The 22,615-nt window shown below is 37.8% G+C and overlaps 1 protein-coding gene across 1 annotated transcript in view; it reads right to left on the bottom strand.

Annotated features, from left to right (window-relative positions):
• The window catches only part of LOC133324733 (rapamycin-insensitive companion of mTOR-like), a 74,718-nt gene that overhangs the window by 7,896 nt on the left and 44,207 nt on the right, over positions 1-22,615 (bottom strand). Inside the window, exons 2-7 of the mRNA XM_061533575.1 lie at positions 5,930-6,377; positions 2,251-2,437; positions 1,823-2,181; positions 1,598-1,751; positions 1,017-1,533; positions 591-955 (exon numbers count right to left, since the gene is read on the bottom strand). Coding sequence (XP_061389559.1) covers positions 591-955; positions 1,017-1,533; positions 1,598-1,751; positions 1,823-2,181; positions 2,251-2,437; positions 5,930-6,377 — 2,030 coding nt within the window. The remainder of the gene's footprint in view (positions 1-590; positions 956-1,016; positions 1,534-1,597; positions 1,752-1,822; positions 2,182-2,250; positions 2,438-5,929; positions 6,378-22,615) is intronic.

The raw sequence follows: 22,615 nt of genomic DNA, 5'->3' as shown, positions 1-22,615 counted from the left end.
GAAAGGATATTATATTAACCAGTATTCTTCCATCTGTCACTTTCAGGATACTCGACAAAATGACGTCGTTAAATTTGGCCGTTATCCACAGTTTATTCGGACCGTTTTAACTTCAGACGTCCAAACCCCTTACACATATGTTATGTTATTAATCCGTTAACCCAATGTGAATTCCCTGATCATGCGTTTTGCCAGTCTAGAGGTTTTCCCGGGATTTCCTTTCTCCTAACCGAACATCAGAAATCATGGAAAGTTCTCTGAAACAATGGTTGGTGAGACACTGCCAGTAGATTACACGGTAGCAGCTACCGGCGTTCGTTGTAGTTTCACAACCGACCCAAACCGGAATTGTTCCTGGACACATTACATCTCATCGACTGTGTCCGGTAGTGATGCTCTAGGATATAATCATTGAGAATGCTTATCATAATGAGAAAAAATACGCTTCCGGGTATTATGAATTTCCGTCAAACATACACATTCAATGGTCTTTCTATTGCTTACTGGTTTTCAATTAAAAAACATGTTCGCGTTCTTTGCGATGAATGTAAATGACATATATTTATAAAAAAGAAAAATTTCACACTTACTCTTATTATCGTTGATATAACTTCCCAATCCCAGCCGGTGCCATCCTTGGAATTTAATACATTCGAGTCTTTGATTAAACGATTCACTTTCATATTCTCTAGGAACGGTAAAAATTTACATTTCAAGCGAAAACTTGCACGACGTGATGATGATGACTGAGAATTTGAATCGTCACTGGAGACAGAGTCCAGACGGGGTCTATCCAGCGTACCAACACCACCAATGGAACTATATTGGCCAACACCAGGATATGTGGTGGCATTGGTGCTATTTGGATCAGGGGGTGGTGATTGTAGACTGCTGCTAGCGTAGGGGATATCCTGAGCATTGATTTCACGGCGAAAAAGTCTTGTGTGTATGAGGGCTGAAAGAGAATTATAATTATAATACAGTTGTATTGGAAGGTTTATGGTATGTGTCCTTACTTCCTTCTTGTATAATGCTATCCAAAAATAAACTACTCGACGCTGGACGATTCCTTAACATTTTCTGATAACATTCCAGTGCTGATATGGCGGCACATGCATTTATATTACCCTTGGTGGCATGCTTTATTAGTGTCGGCAGTGCCGGACTTGTACTGCAAATGTCCGGCGGCAAATGGGTATGCATTAAATGCAATAGCTTGCCAATTAGAACCGTGGCTGCCACTGATACGGAAACTTCACTCGATATTATAACCTCGACCAAGGCATTGAGAAGACCAGTCTCTAGAAAACAGTACAATTGTAAGGCCAAGTGTTGTTCACAGATATTGGGGGCGCGTGCTGCCAAACTCGGCAATATGCTGCGACCCTCGGCAGCAACGAAGCCATTCTTTAATAGCCAATTGGCTTGGAAATCAGACGGATCAACCGCCTGTAAAGCCACAGCATAATCTTCAGTCGTCCAAGTAGGTTGTGGAAGACCCAATAGTTCGTAGAGCAATTCCAATATTGCTTTCTAGAAATATAAAAAAATAATCATCAGGAAAACTATAATTTTTAAGGCAATTTTTAAGACTTACTCTAACTTCAATTTGATTTAAATATAAAGCATCAACTATTGCTTTTAAACCGGATGGTTTACTTGGATCACAGAATTCAATGGTCCCAGTCCAGCTGCGCAGAACAGATAATAAAGCTAAACGACAACTTGTGTAACGTAGTTCATGAGCATCTCTGAAAGAAAAAATACAACGACACATTATTAAAGAACCTTTAAATATCCAATGTATAGCCTCTCAACTTACTTATTCTTATCCATAATCCCCAGACGATATGTAAAATCGCAATAGGGTGCCGCCAAACAATCCAAACGCACTCCCGATATATTACGTGTATGCGGCCATTCCAATAGATACAGCAGTACACCACTTAAACTTTCGGCTATTCGAGGATTGTGACATTCCACCACATTGCGGGTGATTGAAGTCACCCCACCGCAACATATCAGCAATGTTGGATTCAATACGGCAAATTCACACAGTGTTGCCAGACAAACCCTCAGTAATTTATCTTTTTCCTCAAGGCCCGTATCGGCCAATGAAACTAGACAGCGAACCAATACCGGACTTATATTTTCCGGTGATATTGCCAGCATTTTGCGTATCTGTAAATAGAAGTAGAAAATAATTTTAGGTTTCTAATGTGGAATATTAATTTAATGGGAATTGTTTACCAATTTCAAGGCCTGAACACGTTCATCATTGTTCTTCAGCATAATGTCAATCGATCGACATAATAAATGCGGCAATTGCATTGAATTGAATATTTTGATATCCTTGGTTGTGGTCAACACATAACGTATCGTACGCAATGCAGCCGCTCTCACTTGTGTAAATGATCGTATTAGGGATGCACTCAAACTGAAAATGAAAGAAGAAAGAAGTTACAATTATTATATAGGGTAGTAAATAAGTAGATTCCGATTTTTTGTGTTGAACACATGTATCATGATTTTGGTTAATATATTTCGGGGTACTGGCAATGTGCACCTTAATTTTTTGAGGTTCCAGAGCATATCGCTTCAAAAGTTACAGTGGAGACAATCCAGCCAGAGATATCATAATCTACTCCAAAATTGTCTAAAGCGTATTCGAGTCTAAGCTGATATTTCGATCGGCGATCGTTAAGACCTGCAAAGCTGGTGAACTGAGTTACATTTTACACAAGACCTAACGATCATAATATGTACTTTTCTATTCAGTAAGAACATGTTATAAGGTCATGAAATTCGTTCGAACTAAATAAGATCAGATAAGCACAGCAGGCTTTTAACAAAGGCAGACAAACGGGTTCTATACGATGCGGTTTATCAAATTCTATTATGATTATACGCGTCCTCAAAACGCGTATAGTGGTAGGCCCAATATATTCATTGGATAGATAATAAATGGGAGTTAAAACTTGCGGACTTCCACCCTGAAATATGATTTGCTAACGCTAAGACCTCGTGTCTCTCAGAACAGAAAAATAAAACAATTAAACAAACAACTACCTTTTCGACTGATACTAACAACCATTATCAAAGTCTCGTACTTTAGTCAAAAGAGGCCGCCAAATATGGTAGAGAACAATGAGAACAACAATGTCGGAGGACAAAAATCGGCAACGGTTGTTGATCCAAAGAAAACAAGCTGACGGCTTCGGCATCCGGCACAGAAGGATGTCGACTTTTCTAAGGTGGAAACTGCTTGACAGTAGCGAATAAATCAGTGCTCTTGAGGAAAATAGCAACGGAGGGCAAGTTTGAATGCTCCAAATATACAATGGCCTACTTTTTCATAGGCAGTGTAGGAAACTCGTAATCAAAAGAAAGAAATCGAACCACCCTCAAAGCACGTTGGTAACTTGGTGCAAACAAGCCATTGTCTCTACAGACGGATAAGAAATATATTGAGAAGACTTCCACCGGGAAGACAAAAATCGGAAAACGGGGTAAGCTTTTGGTTACTAATAAACCGGAATCAAAAGACCTTTTTCTAACGGACGAGGTCTTCACATGGTTCGTGCTAGCTAATGCCTTTGGGGACGGGTCGTCAAATACGCCAAGGACAAGTCAGAAAACATGTTTCTGAAGGGAGGAAGAGAAGATTTTAGCTGTGTCTCCGCAGCTGCCTCTCCTATGCTGCTATTCATGATGAATGGTCTCCGAGTGTAGCATTTATACATGTTGTACTGCCTGGGCGAATTCATATGTATGACTGCTGCTATTCAGACCTGTCTGATTGGCCTGCTCATATAGATATTTGGTCATACAAGACTTGAATTTTTTCAATAGTCATACAAGTCGGATTTTATTTAAAGAATAATTTTTAAAAGTCATACATGGGTCATACAAGGCATGGATTTTTAATTCAGTTCTAAATTTGAAAGATATCAAAGCCATAGTATAACGACAGTCAGACTGGCCAAAACAGCATCCCCGTTCTTTGGTCGCAAAGATCTCAGAACGAAATGAAATCAATATGGCTAAACGTAAGTCTCGGTCTGCTACAGTCAATCATAGGAGTAAACGAACCGGCCAGATTTCGCAGAGCGAAATGATGGAACGTGGACAAACTTCGGCAGAGGAGTTTTGATCTTTTATTATCAACCTACTTCCCTGGCCACAATGACGAAGTGCGGTGTGCTCGTCGGCTTACGGTTCAAACCAAGGAAAAGAAGAAGTTGATAGGATTTTTAGAACTTGTTTGTTTTTAGCGTACATACCGCGGCTATGAAAAGTTGTAACCTTCATCCCGAAGGCTAAGATGCCGAATCATACGCTAACTAAGGACTACATACCAATTAACCTTTTTCCTTTCTACTTAAGACTTTAGAAAGGTTAGTAGACCTCGAAATTAGGAACACTATTAACCCTAATGAAATTCGCAAATCTCAAAATGCCTACACCAAAGCCAAATCTGTCGACACTACCTTACATGAGGTGGTCGGACACATCGAGAAGAATATGGAGACCTCCGGAAACACATTGGCTGCGTTCTTTGACATTGAATGAGCCTTCAACAAAGTGCAACTGGAAGCTTTCCATTCTGCTTTCGACTTTAGGAATGCTGGAAAGCAGAATTATCAATTTGCCTATTGGAGAGAGTTCGGTGAGAAAATCTGCCAACAGAGGAACACGGCAGGGAGGAGTATTATCTCCTCTATTATGGCTTCTGGTGATTAATGATATACTGTTGAAATTCGATCACCTTAGATAAAGGTTGTAGTCTATGCCGATTATTTAGTATTGCTAGTTATGATAGTCAGCGGGAAATTTCTGTCGATTACTTCTGATATCATGCGAGTGCCTTATCCAAGGCCAATGGTCTTGTAGTAAATCCTGCGAAGACAGAAATGGTGCTATTCACTAGAAAGTGAAATCCCAGATAGTTACATTGTGTTGGGTTCCAGGACACTCTTTGAACTTTCTCCATCTCCTTTTCCACTTTCCTTTACTCCTTTCTTTTCAGGTACCCAGGATGAGTACAATGGACAAATGTCTCCAAGTGAACGGCTGCACATCCTATAACCTAACCTAAGGGTAGCTTCTGGCAGGTCTGAATATTCTTTCACTACGAATCAACATACTGGCGCCGCACTTGAAAAAATGTTAATCCCTCGGCAGCTGGTTGGGTACACCGGATTGACTCGATTGAAAACTTCGGCCAGAGCAGACAAATCAATAAATGCAAGTGTTATAGCCTGTGGTTGTCTTTGTATAGCTTCTTATTTCGTGTGCGTTTAATAGCACTTTTAAGACTGATTTATATGCGATCATAATTCTGCTACCCTTTGATTTTTTTAATTCGGATTCAGGCAACCAGAAGTACAATTAGGCCCAAGTAAAAGGGATCACGCTGTACTTCATTCTGAACACGTGGATTTTGATATAAAAAATTCCTAACAGAAATCATGGACGAGTGGCCCAAATTCTCTGAATGCTCTGTCAATCTATATAAGCGGCCATAAAATGGAGATGGGAACAAGTTCAGGATGAACTTACAACTCCTTCTAAATTAATCATGGATTATATTGACGATATAGTGAAGTCATAAACTAACTACCACCCTCCTCACCGCACCTTAACAAAATAAATATAAATTAAGCTAAAAGCAACAAAAATAACAAACAAAACAAACACGTGCAGACAACTTTTATGACTGTCTGGAATTTAATAATTTGTTTTCATAATGTAAGTTTGTTGTTGCTGTTGTTGTTAATGTTATTTTTTACATTTTTTATTGTTATTGCTATTTTGTTGTTGTTGTTTGTTTGTTGGCTTTGTGAAATGATTCAGTTGGTGTTTATTTTAAATTAATATCCATACCAACAACTTTGGCGATGTTGTTGTTGTTTGTTGTTGCACTTACCAGTAGAGTAACTCTTCCGTGCTAAATCCCAAATTATTTTTGTATATTGATGCCGCCGACGACGAGGTCGCCAATGACGTTGATGTTGTAGCCAAAGAAGGAAACGTGGTAGGACCGCCACCGACTCCAATGCCCCCGCCGCCGCCGGCTGCTGTTGCTGCTCCGCCTGATGTTGTGTTCGTTGATGATGACGATGGTGACGTTGTTGTTGTTGTGTGCTGTTGGTGATGATGGTGCGATGGATGGTGGTGCTGCTGTTGTTGTGTTTTTTGTTGCTTCTGCAGCAGCTGCTGTTGTTGCTGGCATAATGTGGCCAATTCATTGAGCAGATCGAGACGTTTGCTATCGCGTGTCTCACGACAACACAATGCCGCATAGATATCATAGCAATTCTCGGCAGCAGATTTTGTTGGATCCAAGCGATAATATTTTTCCGTGTCTTGTGGAACTATAAAATAAGAGAGGAAGGTGGAATAATAAAACAAAAGAAAAAAATTAGTCAAACAAATTATAAAGTTTTTAGAAGAAAATTAAATGATGAAAACAGGGTCTAAAGCTCAAACATGACGATATATTCGGAATAATAAAAAATTGGATTTTTGAAGAAAATGTTTGATTTTTTCCAAACTACTTCTTCAAGAACCAAATGAAGTGAATTTTTTAGGAATATATAATATATTAAAAACCCATTTTTGAAAGAATATTCTTTCCATACAAGGCGTGGATTTTTTAAAAAATATTTTTTCCAAAGCCACGAACACCAGCACAAGGCGTGGATTTTTTAAAAAATATTTTTCAAAAGCCATGAAGAGCAGCACAAGGCGTTGATTTTTTAAAATATTTTTTTCAAAGCCACGAAGACCAGCACAAGGCTTGGATTCTTTAAAGAAAACTTTTTTCAAGGACCAACTACTTCTTCAAGGACCAAATGAAGTGAATTTTTTAGGAATATATAATATATTAAAAACCCATTTTTGAAAGAATATTCTTTCCATACAAGGCGTGGATTTTTTAAAAAATATTTTTTCCAAAGCCACGAACACCAGCACAAGGCGTGGATTTTTTAAAAAATATTTTTCAAAAGCCATGAAGACCAGCACAAGGCGTTGATTTTTTAAAATATTTTTTTCAAAGCCACGAAGACCAGCACAAGGCTTGGATTCTTTAAAGAAAACTTTTTTCAAGGACCAACACAAGGCGTGGATGCTGCAGCATATTTTTAGGAGGAAATATCAGATTCATAATCGTGAATTTATGAAGCATACTTTTAGAAAGAAATGTCAGGGTCTATTCATAAATTAATGCGGCATAATTTAAGGAGTAAATACCAGAGTAATATTCAGAAATTTATGAAGCATAATTTTAGGAGGAAATTCCAGAGTAATATTGAGAAATATATGAAGCATAATTTTAGGAGAAAATGCCAGATTAACAATCGTGAATTTATGAAGCATACTTTCTGGAGTACTTAGTGTAAATATCCGACCAAAGACATATTTTACGAGCGCCTAGAAACTGCATATGACCGCTGCCCTGGCCATGACATTGAAATTCTGCTAGGAAAAGCCTCCATGAAGAAACATCCGACAACGGCATGAGGTTGATTGGTTTCGCGGCAGCAAAAAACATGGTAGTTAGCAGCACCATATTCAAACATCTCGATGTACACAAGGCCACCTGAATTTCTCCTGATCAGACAACGAGAAATCAAATTGACCATGTTGTGATAGACGGAAGGCATTTGTCCAATGTTTTAGACGTTCGATAGATACGGGAAGCGAATATCGATTCGGACCATTATCTTGTGGCAGCCAAGGTTCGCACCCGTCTTAATGTAGCAGCAATGGTGCGATCTAATGTAACCCGATGGAGAATTATCGGGGGAAAAGGAGAGAGGAGAAACGTATTTTCAGAAAAAAAGAAGAAAGAACAAGAAAAACGTGAGCGTGAGCAAATCGAGATGTACAGGAGTCAGAATGAAGTCCGAATATTTTACCAACGAGTAAAACACCAAACCGAAGGCTTTGGGGCAGGCATATCCTCCTGTAGAAATGAAAAGGGAAACCTGGTAACAGATACAGACAGCGTGCTGAGGATCTGGAATGAGCATTTTGAAAAACGTATGGTATCAAATAGTAGGATAGAGGATACCTCAGAACCAATAACAGATGACGGTATAGAGAGTATACCACCTAGCCTAGATGAGATGAGGTCAGAATAGCAATAAATCGGCTGAAGAATAGTAAAGCAGCAGGTGCCGATGGCTTACAAGCCGAACTATTCAAGACTGGTGGTCAGATGCTGGTAAGGAGCATTCACCAGCTGATTAGTACAATTTGGGTAGACGAATGCATGCCCAATGATTGGAACCCCAGCATCCTGTGTCCCGTGCAAAAAAGGAAACAAGACGATATGTGTCAACTATAGAGGAAACAGTCTCCTTCCATCGCATATAAAGTGCTATCCAGCGTGCTGTGTGAACGTTTGAAGCCAATGGTCAATGACATTATTGGACCATACCAATGCGGCTTCAGACCTGGCAATTCCACCATTGACCAGATTTTCAAATCCTGGAAAAGGCCCACGAAAAACACATCTACACATTCCATCTATCCGTCGACTATAAATCCGCATTCAACAGCCCAGCCCAGAATCTGCCAACAGATTCTACTATGGTCTGAGTAAGCAGTTAAGAAACAAGGCCACCTCCGCCAGACCAAACTCACACTTTACAAGACGCTGATACTACCCGTGCTGTTATATGTATCTGAAGCATGGGTACTTGCGCAAGCAGATGAAGCAGCTCTTGGGGAGTTAGAGAGAAAAATTCTCCCAAAGATTTACGGACGTCGACGGTAAATATCGACGTCCAATGAACCACGAGCATTACAATCTACACGCGGACATCGACATAGTCAGTCGTATTGAGCTGAGTGAGAATGCCCCAGCTCAAAAGGCATATAAAAGCGAGCCTACTGATGGTTCACGCAGAAGAGGAAGGCCACGAATTAGATGGAAAGACCAAGTAGAAGACAACATCTCGGAACATGGTCTTTCAAATTGGAGAAGATGCGCACAATACCGACGCACTTGTAAATTTTTTTTTAAACTCGGCTTATGGAACAACTGTTCTGTAATAAGCCAGCTAAGTAAGTACTATTTGGTGGATTTTAATGAATATTTTTAGGAGAAAAAGCGTGGATTTTAGAAAATATTTTAGGCAGGAAAGTGTGGATTTTTCATGAACATTTTTTGGACATAATTATGGAATATTTTTATGAGAAAAAGCGTGGGGAACATTTCAGAATCATAAGCGTGTGTATTTGGTAAAGAATATTTTCAGGAGACCATTTGGGAATCATAAAGAATACTTTTAGGAGCAAATGTCGGAGGCATGAAGGGGGGTTTATATGTATATTTTTTGGAGAAATATAAGCCTATTTTTTAGGAAAAATATAAGCATATTTTGGGTGGAAATATAGGGATATTTGTTGAATGAAATATAAAAATATGTTTGAGAAAAAAATATAAGCATATTTTGAGAGGAAATATAAGTCTATTTTTAGGATGATGTATGATTATGATTTTTGGAGATCAGACATAATTGTGATTTTTTTTTTTTGATAATTCTATAAGAATATAAATGCATATTTTTAGGAACAAATATTTTAGCCATAAATGTAAATTTCGTGTTATATTTTCAGAAGAAAATATTAGAATATATGAGACATAGAAGCGAATTTTGGAGCATAGTTTTAGGGTGAATTTCTGTATAGTATCCCCTTTTATTTTGTGTTCTATGTTTCCCCGGCTGAAGTTTTTTTCCCCTGCATATAATCGTTTTATATAGCTGAGAAAATGTTGTATATATTTTCCATTTATTAATTTACAACAGTACTGACAGTTGTCACGAAACTTGACCAAATTATTTCCATAATGTTTGCCAGCAACGAACACAAATGCCGCCAACCCTTTGCATTTCTGTCGAATGGGGAAAAGTTGCAACAATGTAAGCCGCATGGAAGTACAACAACAATAAATAAATTTCTTTAGATTAAGAATAGAACAATACCAAAGAAAAGGAAACACAAAGCTGTTGAAAAGCATTATAGAGTAATTAATCAATTAAAAACCATTAAGATAGAGAGGGGATGGATAAGCGCCACAAATTGCACTTAATTGAATTTTAACAAAATCATTAACAACAACGACCATGATGAGGACGGTGAGGACGAAGACGATAAACGGTGGACGCAGAAATGCGATGATGGTCAGCTCAAAGGCAGTAGTCAGAAACTCATGGCCGTCCAATTTGGTGGCGGTAAACTCTTGAAACTTTTTAACATGAATGTGGCTAATGGAGGTGACTGGCAGGCAGGCAGGGTGGCTGACTGACTGTCTGGTTAGCTGCCTGGCTGGTGGTGATAGGTGTGTGTTGGTGCTGCTGCTGCTCCTGATGAATGACTGACTGACTACATTTCCACACTAAAACACCAAATGATGGATGGATGAGTGACTAGATGAGTGGATAACTAGCCAAGTGTAGTCAGTCATCAAACACGAAAGGAAAGAATGGATGGGCCAAGAAGAGTGGTTCGTTCGTCGGTCATGCATGCTAAAAACCAAAGAGGAGAGGGCACTTTGTCTCGAGGGAATTTCATTTTAGAAAAAGTCAAATCCCCTCCCCCGAAAAATGGTATTCAAATACAAGTTGTTTCATGGCATGGCATGGATGAAACAATTGGACTTTAGAGGGAAAAATCCAAACAATTGTTTAGATGATTTTTCCTCAGAAAGAAACTCTAGTGGAAAAATAAAACAAATTAACAGCGACAGTGAATGACACTTGAATAAAAGGGAATCGTTTTTTTAGGTTGTTCCCTTACCATGATAATAGCGGACCAGCAGGGCTGAAAAACAAAACTACAATAACCACTTATGTACACCTCATAAAAAAAAGTTGGCAACAAATTATGCTCCTCCATACAAATTGCCAACACGATAATATGATTACAATAAAATAAAGAAGAAAACAGATTTAAATCTCTCATAATGCCACAGGCGGCAGGCAATTGCATGCAACATATCACACCGCCACACAAACTGCTGTTTTCCACTATTACAACAAATAAGCAATTTTAATGTCAAGTTGTTTCGGGTGTGGTATTTCCGTACCGTTCAGTTTTAATAGTCATTCAACAATTTAAGGGACAACATGAATTAAAGGAGGGACAGATAATTTTCCCCAAAGAAAAAAAATCTGGGTCTGAAATGCCTCAGCCCTAGGGTCTGCCAATTTTTGTATAGAGAAAAACCTCAAGTCTGTTTTCGGGGGGATTTTTTTTTTCTACAGAAAATGGCCTCAGTCAAAATTGAAAATTTCTGCAGACCCCCATTTTTGTGGAATTTTATAGAAATAATCCTCAGTCTGTAGAAAAAAGGGTCTGATCTGCTGATTTTTCTATAAAAAGCCTCTGTCCTGGGAGAGGATATAGATAAAAGATTCAATGTTGGTTTCTGCGGATTTTTTTCTACAGAAAATTATCTCAGTACTGCTTTCTGCGGTTTTTTTCTATATAAAGAACCTCAGTCCGAATTTTGTTTCGAGCAGAAAAACATTAATCCTGGGGTCTGGTTTGTTTCTATATAATGAACCACAGTCCTGACATCTGCGGATTTTTTCCTATAGAAGAAATTTCAGTCCTGAGGTCTACTGATTATTGTCCAAAAGATTCAGTCTTTTATAAAAAAAAAACCTAAATTCAAGGTTTGGCTAATTTACTCTATAAAAAAAACCTCAGTCCCGTGGCCTGGGCTATTAGTCATTGGGGTCTGCGAAAAGTAGAAAAGTGTCAGTCCTTGGGTCTGAGTTTTTTATGGAAAAAGTCTTAGTCCGAAAAAAATCTCAGATTCTTTCTACAGAAAAAAACCCAGGATTGAGACGGGATTGTACAGAAAAATTCCACTGACCTGAGGACTGAGATATTTTCAGTTCGGGGTCTGCGGATTTTTTTTTATAAATTCTGGAGTTTGCGGATTTTTTTCAATAGAAAAAAGTCTTAGTCTACGCTTTTTTTCTATAGAAAAATCTCAGTCTTGGGTTCTTGTGATTTTTTATATAGAAGCGTCTTGGAGTCTGGAAATTTTTTTACCGTTATGTGGTCCTGAGAACAAAGTCTAAGTGGTCTAAATAGAACAAAGTCTCAGTCCTGTGGCGCTGAGACCTGGTAATATATTCAGGGCCACATAATTGAGACATTTTTCTTGTGGTCCTGAGCGATTTTTGTTTCTATAGAAAAAACGTCCCTCAGTCCTTGGGTCCTGAGCGATTTTTTTCTATAGAAAAAAGCGTCCCTCAGTCCTTGTGTCCTGAGCTATTTTTTCTATAGAAAAAAGCGTCCCTCAGTCCTTGGGTTCTGAGCGATTTTTTTTCTGGGATCCTGAGCATTTTTTTTCTATAGAAAAAAGCGTTCCTCAGTCCTTGGGTCTTGAGCGATTTTTTTCTATAGAAAAAAGCGTGTCTTCAGAATATACAGAAAAAAATATAAATTTTCTGCGGAAAAGGTTTTTCTATCTTTCAACGAAAAATAAAATTGGTGCTCTGCAACTAACCCAAAAAATCTGGGATGAATGTACCCAATAATACCCTTCACTTACTTCCTACTTATTCCAATTTTGTTGTAATTACAACAAATACGCAATGGAAAAATTACAAAATTAAATTAAAAAATAAATTAATTATAAATAAAAACATAGACTTGACGCCAAAAGAAATTGTAATGAAAAACCGACCGTGTGCGTAGTTGCTGATTAGCGCACGGCGGTGACAAAAACATTTCCACTAAAGTCTCCGGTCAATGAAATTGAAAACGACGAGCGTAAACACCTTAAAAACAACAGCAACAACAACGACAGCAAAAATAATTACAATAACACGAGCACCAATGACACATTGTATAAAATCGGCGGCAGCGGCAACACTTGCAGGAACACTTACAGACATACGAACCCAAAGTAGAGGACAAAGTAAAACAATAACAGAAGGTGTGAAAATATCACACACAACAACAACATCGACATAAAGAAAAATTGCAACACCCCAAGACAAAAACAAAAAACCCAAGTGAACCATTGAAGACAACAACAGCACAACTACGTCAAATGTAAACAACAACACCAACGACAGCAACAACGACAATAATAACAAGTTGCAAGTCAAATACCACCTGAGGTCAAACAAAAGGTAACAAAAATGTAAACAGAATTTAAACACACGCACGCATGTCAGAAGGCATACAGAGCTGGAGACACTGACGGACAGGGTGGTGGCAGAAAAACAATGGAAAAAACTCAGAACTGGGATCTGAGGAAATTTGTTCTTCACTTGATTGATTCTTTTCTATAGAAAAAATATTTTCGCTCAGGACCACAGGAATGAGGGACTGGTTTTTTCTATAGAAAAAAACGCTCAGGACCCAAGAACTGAGGGACGCTATTTTCTATAGAAAAACATAGCTCAGGACCCAAAGACTGAGGGACACTTTTTTCTATAGAAAAAAATCGCTCAGGACCCAAGGACTGAGGGATGTTTTTATTTTTATTTATTTATTTATTTTTTTTTTTTTTTGTAAAAATGGCTCAGGACCACAGCGTACATTTTTAATTGTTTTTTATAAGACTTTGAAAAATGTTTTTTTTAGACATTGTAAAATATATTTAAAAAATCTACGCCTCCAAATAGGCAATTAAAAATATTTTTAAAAATCTTCGCCTCCAAATAGGCATTGAAAACATTTTTAAAAAACTACGCCTCCAATTATATTTTTGAAAAATCTAAACTGCAGCTTAAATATTTTTTCAATGTGCAATTTATTTTCCCAATTACAAATTTCTTCTTGTGTAAATTATATATCTTTTGTATATAAATGTACTTAAGAGATTACATTGCGTACCAAACATCCATCATACCAGAACATCAGCGTCAGCAGCTATCGTCGTAGCACACATGTTCAGTTTACCTACTTACATGCTCTTATTCGTATTGAATTTCAGTGAATTACATCGTAATAAGGTGTAATAGCCTTACAAGTGTCGATGCGGACACGCACTTGGTTGGAGGGCCCAACAGAAATGGATGGAAGGATGTGTATTGGACTGATGGTGAGGAGAGGTAGTGGTTAACGCACGCACATAAACTGTTGTTAAAGTGGTGCCGAGGGCAAACGTGTATGCAGCAGACCTAAAGGGTCGAATGCGTTTACGAAGCTTAGGGTAATATTGCTTGCGTTGCAATTACGATGGCGATAATGACGACATTGAATGATACTTATTGGCCACAACAAATTTTCGGATCGAAGCAGCTTCAGGCAAGAGGAAAATATGCAAAGTAAATTAGTGGAGAAGATTATTTATGAACATATCTGATTTTTTTTTTTTTTTTTTTTTTTTTTGAAATATTTTAGTCCTGTAGGATTTTTGGAGTTTTTCAAGCATAATTTTTTACAGTGTATATATCGGGTGAGGAGTTCATGAAACTGTACCATCCATTTTATGTATGTGTATGTTTGTAATTGTGCGTGTTAATTTTCTTTTTATTCGCTCCATTTGGCATTGTCAAGTTGCAATGACATCGTCGTAAGCCATCGATATGTGTTTGAGAAACAGGATACCTCCTCCTTTTTTTGTCTCTTCTTTATTTTGTGATTTTTTACACTTCACACTGTAACCTTTTACACTTCATCTTCTTCTTCATCTTTCGTTGTTCCCCCTTCTCAAACAAAAAAGTATGTCATTGCATGTCATTCCCTGGGCAAATGTTTGTGTGTGGGGTCGTCGGTTTCGAATGTAAATTGGGGAACGAAGATATTACTGGTCTTTTGTGTCAAAAGTATTGAATTACTTGGTGTACTGACACTTTAAGAGATGAAATAAAGGGTCAGAAAAACTCCGTTCTGGAGACAGAGCGTTTTTTTACAAAAAAAAAGAAACAACTCAGTTCTGGGGACAGATGTTTATTAAAAAAAATATGATCCTGGCAACAATTGTATTTTCTAAAAAAAACTCATTTTTAGGGACAAAAAGAAAATAGCCATGTTCTGAGGTCTAAGGAATTTTTGGTATAGAAAACTCATCGTCATTTCAAGGTTCATAAATGTTTTCCTATAGAAAAACCATAGTTATGGGTCTGAGGATATTCTGCCTATAGAAAAAAAAATCAAAAAAAAATTCGGAACTAAGGCTGTGATTTTTTTAAAGGAAAACAAAAGATCTGATGACAGATCTTTTTTTTTTTTTTTTTTTTTTGAAAACCCAAAAAAAAAAACATTTTTTAAGATAACAAAACTCTATCCTTCAACTTTTTTATGTTGCAAAAAACTCAGTTTTGGTTTCTGAGACGTTTAGCTTTTTGATAGAAAACTCAAACCTCAAAACCTAGTCTGAGTTGTTTTCATTATAAACACATCCTCAGGACCATCAGGACCATTTTTTTCAGAAAACAAGTTAGGGCGTTGTTATGTTCGGTCGGGCCGCACTTTGCAAAGTTTTTTACCCTCCACGAATCCGGAATGCCAAATTACAATTAATTCGAGGGGGGCTAAAACCTTTAAATATAAAGAAAATGTTACGGAATCTCATAATACCATAATGGTACGGAATAAACCGTAATACCAAATTTCAGTTCCTTTGATAGGAGGCTTAATTTTTTGCTAAATTCGCAGGATCTTCGGTATTGATTTGTTTCCATAATCTTAAAAATATCGAAGACTCATTTTTTATATAAAAAAATTGATAGAAAAATTCGTAGGACACCTGGAACTAATACTATTTTATCAGGACTGTATTTTTCGATAAATTCGAAAGACCTAAAGTGGCCAGACTATGCGATAACATGGACTGAACTTTTCTGCAGAGGTTTTTCACCCACCAAGAACCTGGAATACAACATTGAAGTCACTTCGAAAATCGGCCTGAAAAAAATCGCAGGTCCCTTGGAACTGATATTTTTGCCTTGGGACTGATTTTTCCCATTATATTTTTTTTATGAAAAAAAATCTCAGGACCCTTGGGTCAACTTTTTTTACCCTTGGACCAATTTTTTCTCTAGGAAGAAAATCGTGAGATCATTTGGTCCAAGCGTATGACCATTGGGACTGATTTTTTTTCTATGGAAAGAAAATCGCAGGACCCTTAGGACTGACTTTTTCTATAGAAAATAATAGTTTGATCCTTAGGTTTGATCCTACAGAAAAATTTGCTGAACGCTAGGGACCGATTTTTTCTATAGAAAAATATTTACAGTACCCTTAGGACTGTTTTTTCTATAGAAAATATTTTGCTGGATCATTCGTGATAGATGTTTTTCCTATAGAAAATAATTTGCAAGACCCTTGGGGATATTTTTTTAAGTCTATTTTTTGTAAAAAAAAATTAATTTGTTTTTTTAATCGCAGAATTTGTGAATTTCGACTGAAATTGGGACTGACTATTTTGCTATAAAAGATCGCAGGGCCATTAAATCTATTTTTATAGGAAAAAATCGCAGTACTCTTGGCACTGATTTTTACTTATAGAATTTCCATTAATATTGGTTCTATTTTTTATATAGAACAAACATTTCAGATCCCTTGGAACAGGGTTTTTATTGATAGATAACAATTCGCAACAGTCTTGGGCCTATTTTTTTCATATAGAAACAAAATCGCAGTAGCCCTGGGTACATTTTTTTTTTAAGAAAAAGAACTGAATTTTGCTTAGAACACAGTAAATCTATTGATTTTCATTTAGGGCTGAAATTTTTACAAAGATAAAAATTACAGTACCTTGGGATTTTTTTTCTACAGAAAAAATCTTAGTACATTTTTTTGCTGAAAAATATCGCAAGAAATAAAATTTGGTGGACGCTGAGGTCTAATTTCTCTCTATAGAATCTTAGGACTTAAATTTTTTATAGAAAAAAATCGGAGGATCTTTTAGAAACAAACTGATTTAAAAAACCTCAGAACCATTTTTAAAGAAAAACATTGAGGCACCATTTGGGACGGATTATTTTTTTTTTTTTTAATTCGGAGAACATTTGGGAACCTTAGGACCTTTTTTGGATAAATTGTATACATAAAAAAATTGCAGAAAAGGTTGTTCCTATAGGAAAAAATGCGAAATGTTAGCAGATTGACAGAAATTTTCAATAGACACAACTCATTCTTCTTTAATATAAAATCGTTCGCGACAGATTTGTTTCGCAGGTAAAAACAATGGTAGGACCCTCGGAATTGACTTCTTTTATTTAGAAATATTCTCAATTTTACCAAAAAAAAAACCTCAACAGTAAAAAATTCGCAAAACCTCTGGAAAAAAATAGCAGGACTTATATTTATCCTCACAAAAATTCCACTGCAGGATTCAAATTTACCATGTTACAAGTGGAATTTAATCCTTTTGGTATTTGCATGTAATATTTGTTTACAACATATAACACATATCGCCCACTCTTCTCCCCCCGGTTTTGTTTTCCCGAAATAACAATTTCACTTGAATCATGTCATTCCCCCACTCTTCGTCACACCATTTGTAAAATATCCAATTACACAGTTTACATGATTATCCTTCCTCTGGCAAGTGAGTGTTGGAATGAGAACCCCCCAAACTTGGCTGTACTCAAATTTCATATGAAGAGTCAGGATTGGCAAAATAAAAATGAGTTTGTTTTTGGTCGCAATTCGATATTTGTTGCGGAAGGTCGTGTGTGTTCGATGAACAGAAAAAAAAAACAAAAATCTGCACAATAACAACAACATCGAAATATGACAAACATGAAGACTACATGGCACACAAAACCAAGGTAACCGGAAAACCGAACAACCAAACATGTTTAAATGGTAAATTTAACACATGTTGGTCATACACCGACTACAGTTTGTGGTCGAAAGGACATCGACATGGAGATGCATATTATAATGGAGTATGGGGTCATGGAGGTTAGAGATATAGTGGTTGACAAATTTGGTATAAGAGGATTTTGGGTAAATTATGAACATCGTGTTTGCACCCAAGCGACCTAATAAAGTGGGCAAGGATTCGTTAATACTTACGCAATTTTTTTCCTGCAATAAAAGAAGAAAGACAATTTTATTAATAAATAATATTTTAATTTATTGGTGTGTATACAATAAAAAAACACGATATACAATTTTCAAAATCATTTTTAAATATTACTATGGAGAACACAGACACCTGTCTGTCATAGCAGCCACCTGTATTTCGCATTTTAATTTGTGTGAACTTCATTTCATTCTGCAATTAACATCATAAATTATAATTAAAGTGCCTATAAATGATGTGTTTGTGTGAATTGACTTTCTTCACCTATTCACCAGTCAGTTCGGATCTGAGAGGGTATTTCCCCGCCAACGAACAATATCAACAACATTGTATTATATGTGATTTGAATGTATAAACAAATCTCTGTTTCGACACCTGTCGACGGGTTGGTTGGTTGGTTTGCCCGCCGGTCATATACTACACTAAGTAAATATTTCAATTCCCCGTCAAATTCAATTCATAGCACTTAACCACCGCCGCCGACACCGTTCAATGCCGACAAAATATTCAATTAAGTTGTCAATAGGTGAGTGAGATATAGAAAAGAACAAACAAACCTAATATATACATCTAATGAATATATTATAAAAAATGTGCCACCACCACCTCCAGACTAGACGCTCTAATTGGTGTAATTTATAAAAAAGAGGGCAATAAAAATGTAATTTATTTAAACACTTTAATTAAAGCAGAGCGAAAATATGTCCAAGCTATCACCATTAAAAGTCAGAAATTTTTTTTAAAAATATGCGCCTCAAATTGGGCAATTCTACGCCTCCAATTCGGCAATAAAAAATATTTTGTAAAAAAATCTACGCCTCAAATTTGGCAATGAAAGAAATATTTCTAAAAAAATCGATGCCGTCAATTAGGCATTTTTTAAAAATATTTTTTCAGTGCCTAATCGATTTTTTAAAAAATATTTTTTCGTTGCCTAATTGGAGGCGTAGATTTTTTTTAAATATTTTTTCATTGCCTAGGCATGGATGGCGTAGGGGATGATAGATACCAAGCAACGGCTCTAATTGGCTTTAACATGCCAAAGTGCAGGCATATCATGGTCCCTCTTTCATCTCAATTGTGAACACTGACCTCCCCGCGGTGTCACCTGGGGTAGCTATTTTCATCAACACGTTGAAATAGTGAGCTGATATGTGCCGCGAGTTCACACAAAAGAACTATAAAAAAATGGGTTGAGACATCGGGTTAGCTGCCCACACTCGGAAAACCACTCCTACTATGAAAAAGCAAAGAAAAAGAAAACCAAAGCACCTAATGTTGACGACCCCCGCAAACGTATAAAGTACCACGATCTGCGAATCTGCACTTGGAATGTGCGCACTTTGTACATAGCAGGCGCAGTTTTCGCTTTGGCGGATGTACTCAAGAAGTACAAAGCCGATATTATTGTCTTACAGGAAATGCGATGGAAAGGGACAGTCGTAAGTAAATCAGACAACTACGCACTGTATTATATGCCATGAAACGAGACATGAATTTGGCTGCGGATTTATGGTTAACAGGAGAATAAAAGACCTCGTCTCCATATTCTCTCCAGTAGATGTGCGAATTGCTATAATCCGTATAAAAGCGAAGTTCTTCTACATCAGTCTCATTTGCGCACATGCTCCGACCGAAGATGAGCAGACAAAACACCTATTTTACGAGCGCCTAGAAACAGCAAATGACCGCTGCCCTGGCCATGACAATAAAATTCTGCTAAGAGATTTTAATGCAAAAATCGGAAGGGCCTCAACGTCGGAAAATTCAGCCTTCATGAAGAAACATCCGACAACGGCATGATGTTGATTGACGTCGTGGTAGCAAAAAACATGGTAGTTAGCAGCACCAGATTCAAGCATCTCGATATACATAAGGCCTTTTGGATTTCTCCTGTAATCAAATTGATCATGTTGTGATAGACGGAAGTCATTCATCCATTGTATTAGCCGTTCGATCGATCCGAGGAGCGAATATCGATTCGGACCACTACCTTGTAGCAGCCAAGATTCGCACTCGTCTTAACGTTGCGGCAAATATGCGATCTAACGCAACACGGAAACTCGACGCCGAAAAGCTGGAAACACAACAGATAGCCGAGGCCTACTCCGCTCAACGTACCCACCTACTTGACGAAGCACTTCTTGTCCCGATAAAAGCACAATGGCAAAGTAGTGCCCACTCCCTACAAACTGCAGCAAAAGCTACCAAAACCCACCACCAAGAAACCGATGGTACGATCAGGAGTGTCGTAATGCTACTGATCTGAAAAACGCAGCATATAGGGCAACAAGAAAAACGTAAGCGTGAGCAAATCGAGATGTACAATAGTCAGAATGAAGTCCTTAAATTTTACCAACGAGTAAAACACCAAACCGAAGGTTTTGGTGCAGGCACATCCTCTTGTAGAGATGAAGAAGGAAACCTGGTGACAGATACAGACAGCGTGTTGAGGATCTGGAAGGAGCATTTTGAAAACTTCTGGTATCAAGTTGTAGCGGTGAAGAGGATACCTCAGAACCAATAAGAGATGATGGTATAGAGTGTATACCCCTAGCCAAGATGAGGTCATAAAAGCAATTAATCGGCTCAAGAACAACAAAGCAGCATGAACCGATGGGTTACCAGCCGAACTATTGAAGACTGTTGGCCAGATGCTGTTCAGGAGCATGCACCAGCTGATTAGCACAATTTGGCTAGAGAAATGCATGCCCAATGATTGGAACCTAAGAACCCTATGTGTGTGCCAACTATAGAGGAACCAGCCTTCTTCCCATCGTATATAAAGTGCTATCCAGCGTGCTGTGTGAACGACTGAAGTTAATGGTCAATGACATTAATGGATCATACCAATGCGGCTTCAGACCTGGCAAATCCACCACTGACCAGATTTTCACTCTGCGCCAAATCCTGGAAAAGACCCACGAAAAACACATCGACACATACCACCTATTTTTCGACTATAAAGCCGCATTCGACCGCCCAATCCGTTCAGAGGTGTTTAAAGCCATGTCTGCTTTTGGCATTCCTGCAAAATTAATACGACTATGCAGGATAACTGTAAGTGGTACAAGGTCAGCAGTTAAAGTCGGAAAGGACCTCTCGGAGCTCTTCAATACCAAACGAGGATTCAGACAAGGTGACAGTTTATCGTGTGATCTTCGACTATAAAGCCGCATTCGACCGCCCAATCCGTTCAGAGGTGTTTAAAGCCATGTCTGCTTTTGGCATTCCTGCAAAATTAATACGACTATGCAGGATAACTGTAAGTGGTACAAGGTCAGCAGTTAAAGTCGGAAAGGACCTCTCGGAGCCCTTCAATACCAAACGAGGATTCAGACAAGGTGACAGTTTATCGTGTGATCTTTTTAACATCCTGCTGGACAAGGTCATACGAGGTGCAAAGGTAAACAGAAATGGTACTCTGTACACCAAACAACACATGTTACTCGCCTATACCGATGACATCGACGTAATGGGTCGAACACTGAGAGCGGTAACAGTCACCTTTGAACCAATTGAGAAGGAGTCTGCAAAGTGGGTCTGGCAGTAAACGGCGAGAAGACCAAGCTGATGGTATCAAAACGTCCAGTAGACTCGGACCAACTGTGGAACTTGAGAACTACAGCTTCGAGGTAGTTAAAGACTTTATATACCTTGGTACCGCCATAAATAAAACGAATGACATCAGTTTTGAAATTCGGAGGATTGTGATGGCCAATAGATGCTACTATAGTCTAAGTAAGCCGATTAGAAACAAGGCCCCCTCCCGCCAGACTAAACTCACACTTTACAAGACGCTGATACTACACGTGCTGTTATATGTATCTCAAGCATGGGTACTTGCGCAAGCAGTTGAGACAGCTCTTGAGAGTATTTGAGAGAAAAATTCTCTGAAAGATCTATGGGACGATCTGCGTTGACGGTGCATATCGCCGTCGAATGAACTATGAGTTGTACCAGCTATTCTCGGAAATCGACGTATTGAGCTGCAGCGACTACGTTGGCTACGTCATGTTGTGAAAATGGATGAAGATGCCCCAGCCCAGAAGGCATATAAAAGCGAACCAGCTGATGGTTCGCGCAGAAGAGGAAGGTCACGAACAAGATGGAAAGACCAAGTGGAGGGCAATATTGCCGAAAATGGTCTTTCAAATTGGAAAAACTGCGCAAAAGACCGACGCGCCTTGAAATCTTTTTTTAAGCTCGGCTTATGGAACGAAAGGTCTGTCACAAGCCATCTAAGTAAGTAAGTACTAATTAGAGGCGTAGATTTTTTACAAAGACTTTTTTCAATACCTAATCTGTGGCGTAGATTTTTTTAAATTATCGTACGCGTAAAATTTTTTAATATTTTTTTAGAATTAGTTTTGTATTGCCTAGTACGAGGCGTCGATTTTTTGAAAACATTTTTTCATTGCCTAATCTGAGGAGTAGATTTTTTTGGTTGTATTTGTGCCTATTTTAAAACATTTTCGAATTGTTTTCTGGGCCTATTGCAGGCCTTTAATTTTAATTTTGTGCAAATTTTTACAACATTGTAATTGTTATCTTTTGTTGTTGTTTGGTTTTCAATTAAATTGTTTT

The sequence above is a fragment of the Musca vetustissima genome, unplaced genomic scaffold (assembly GCF_032173495.1).
Source record: "Musca vetustissima isolate MV318-11 ecotype Yass unplaced genomic scaffold, APGP_CSIRO_Mvet_v1 utg10716, whole genome shotgun sequence".
Lineage (NCBI taxonomy): Eukaryota > Metazoa > Arthropoda > Insecta > Diptera > Muscidae > Musca > Musca vetustissima.
This window is presented reverse-complemented; position numbering and strand designations above follow the sequence as displayed.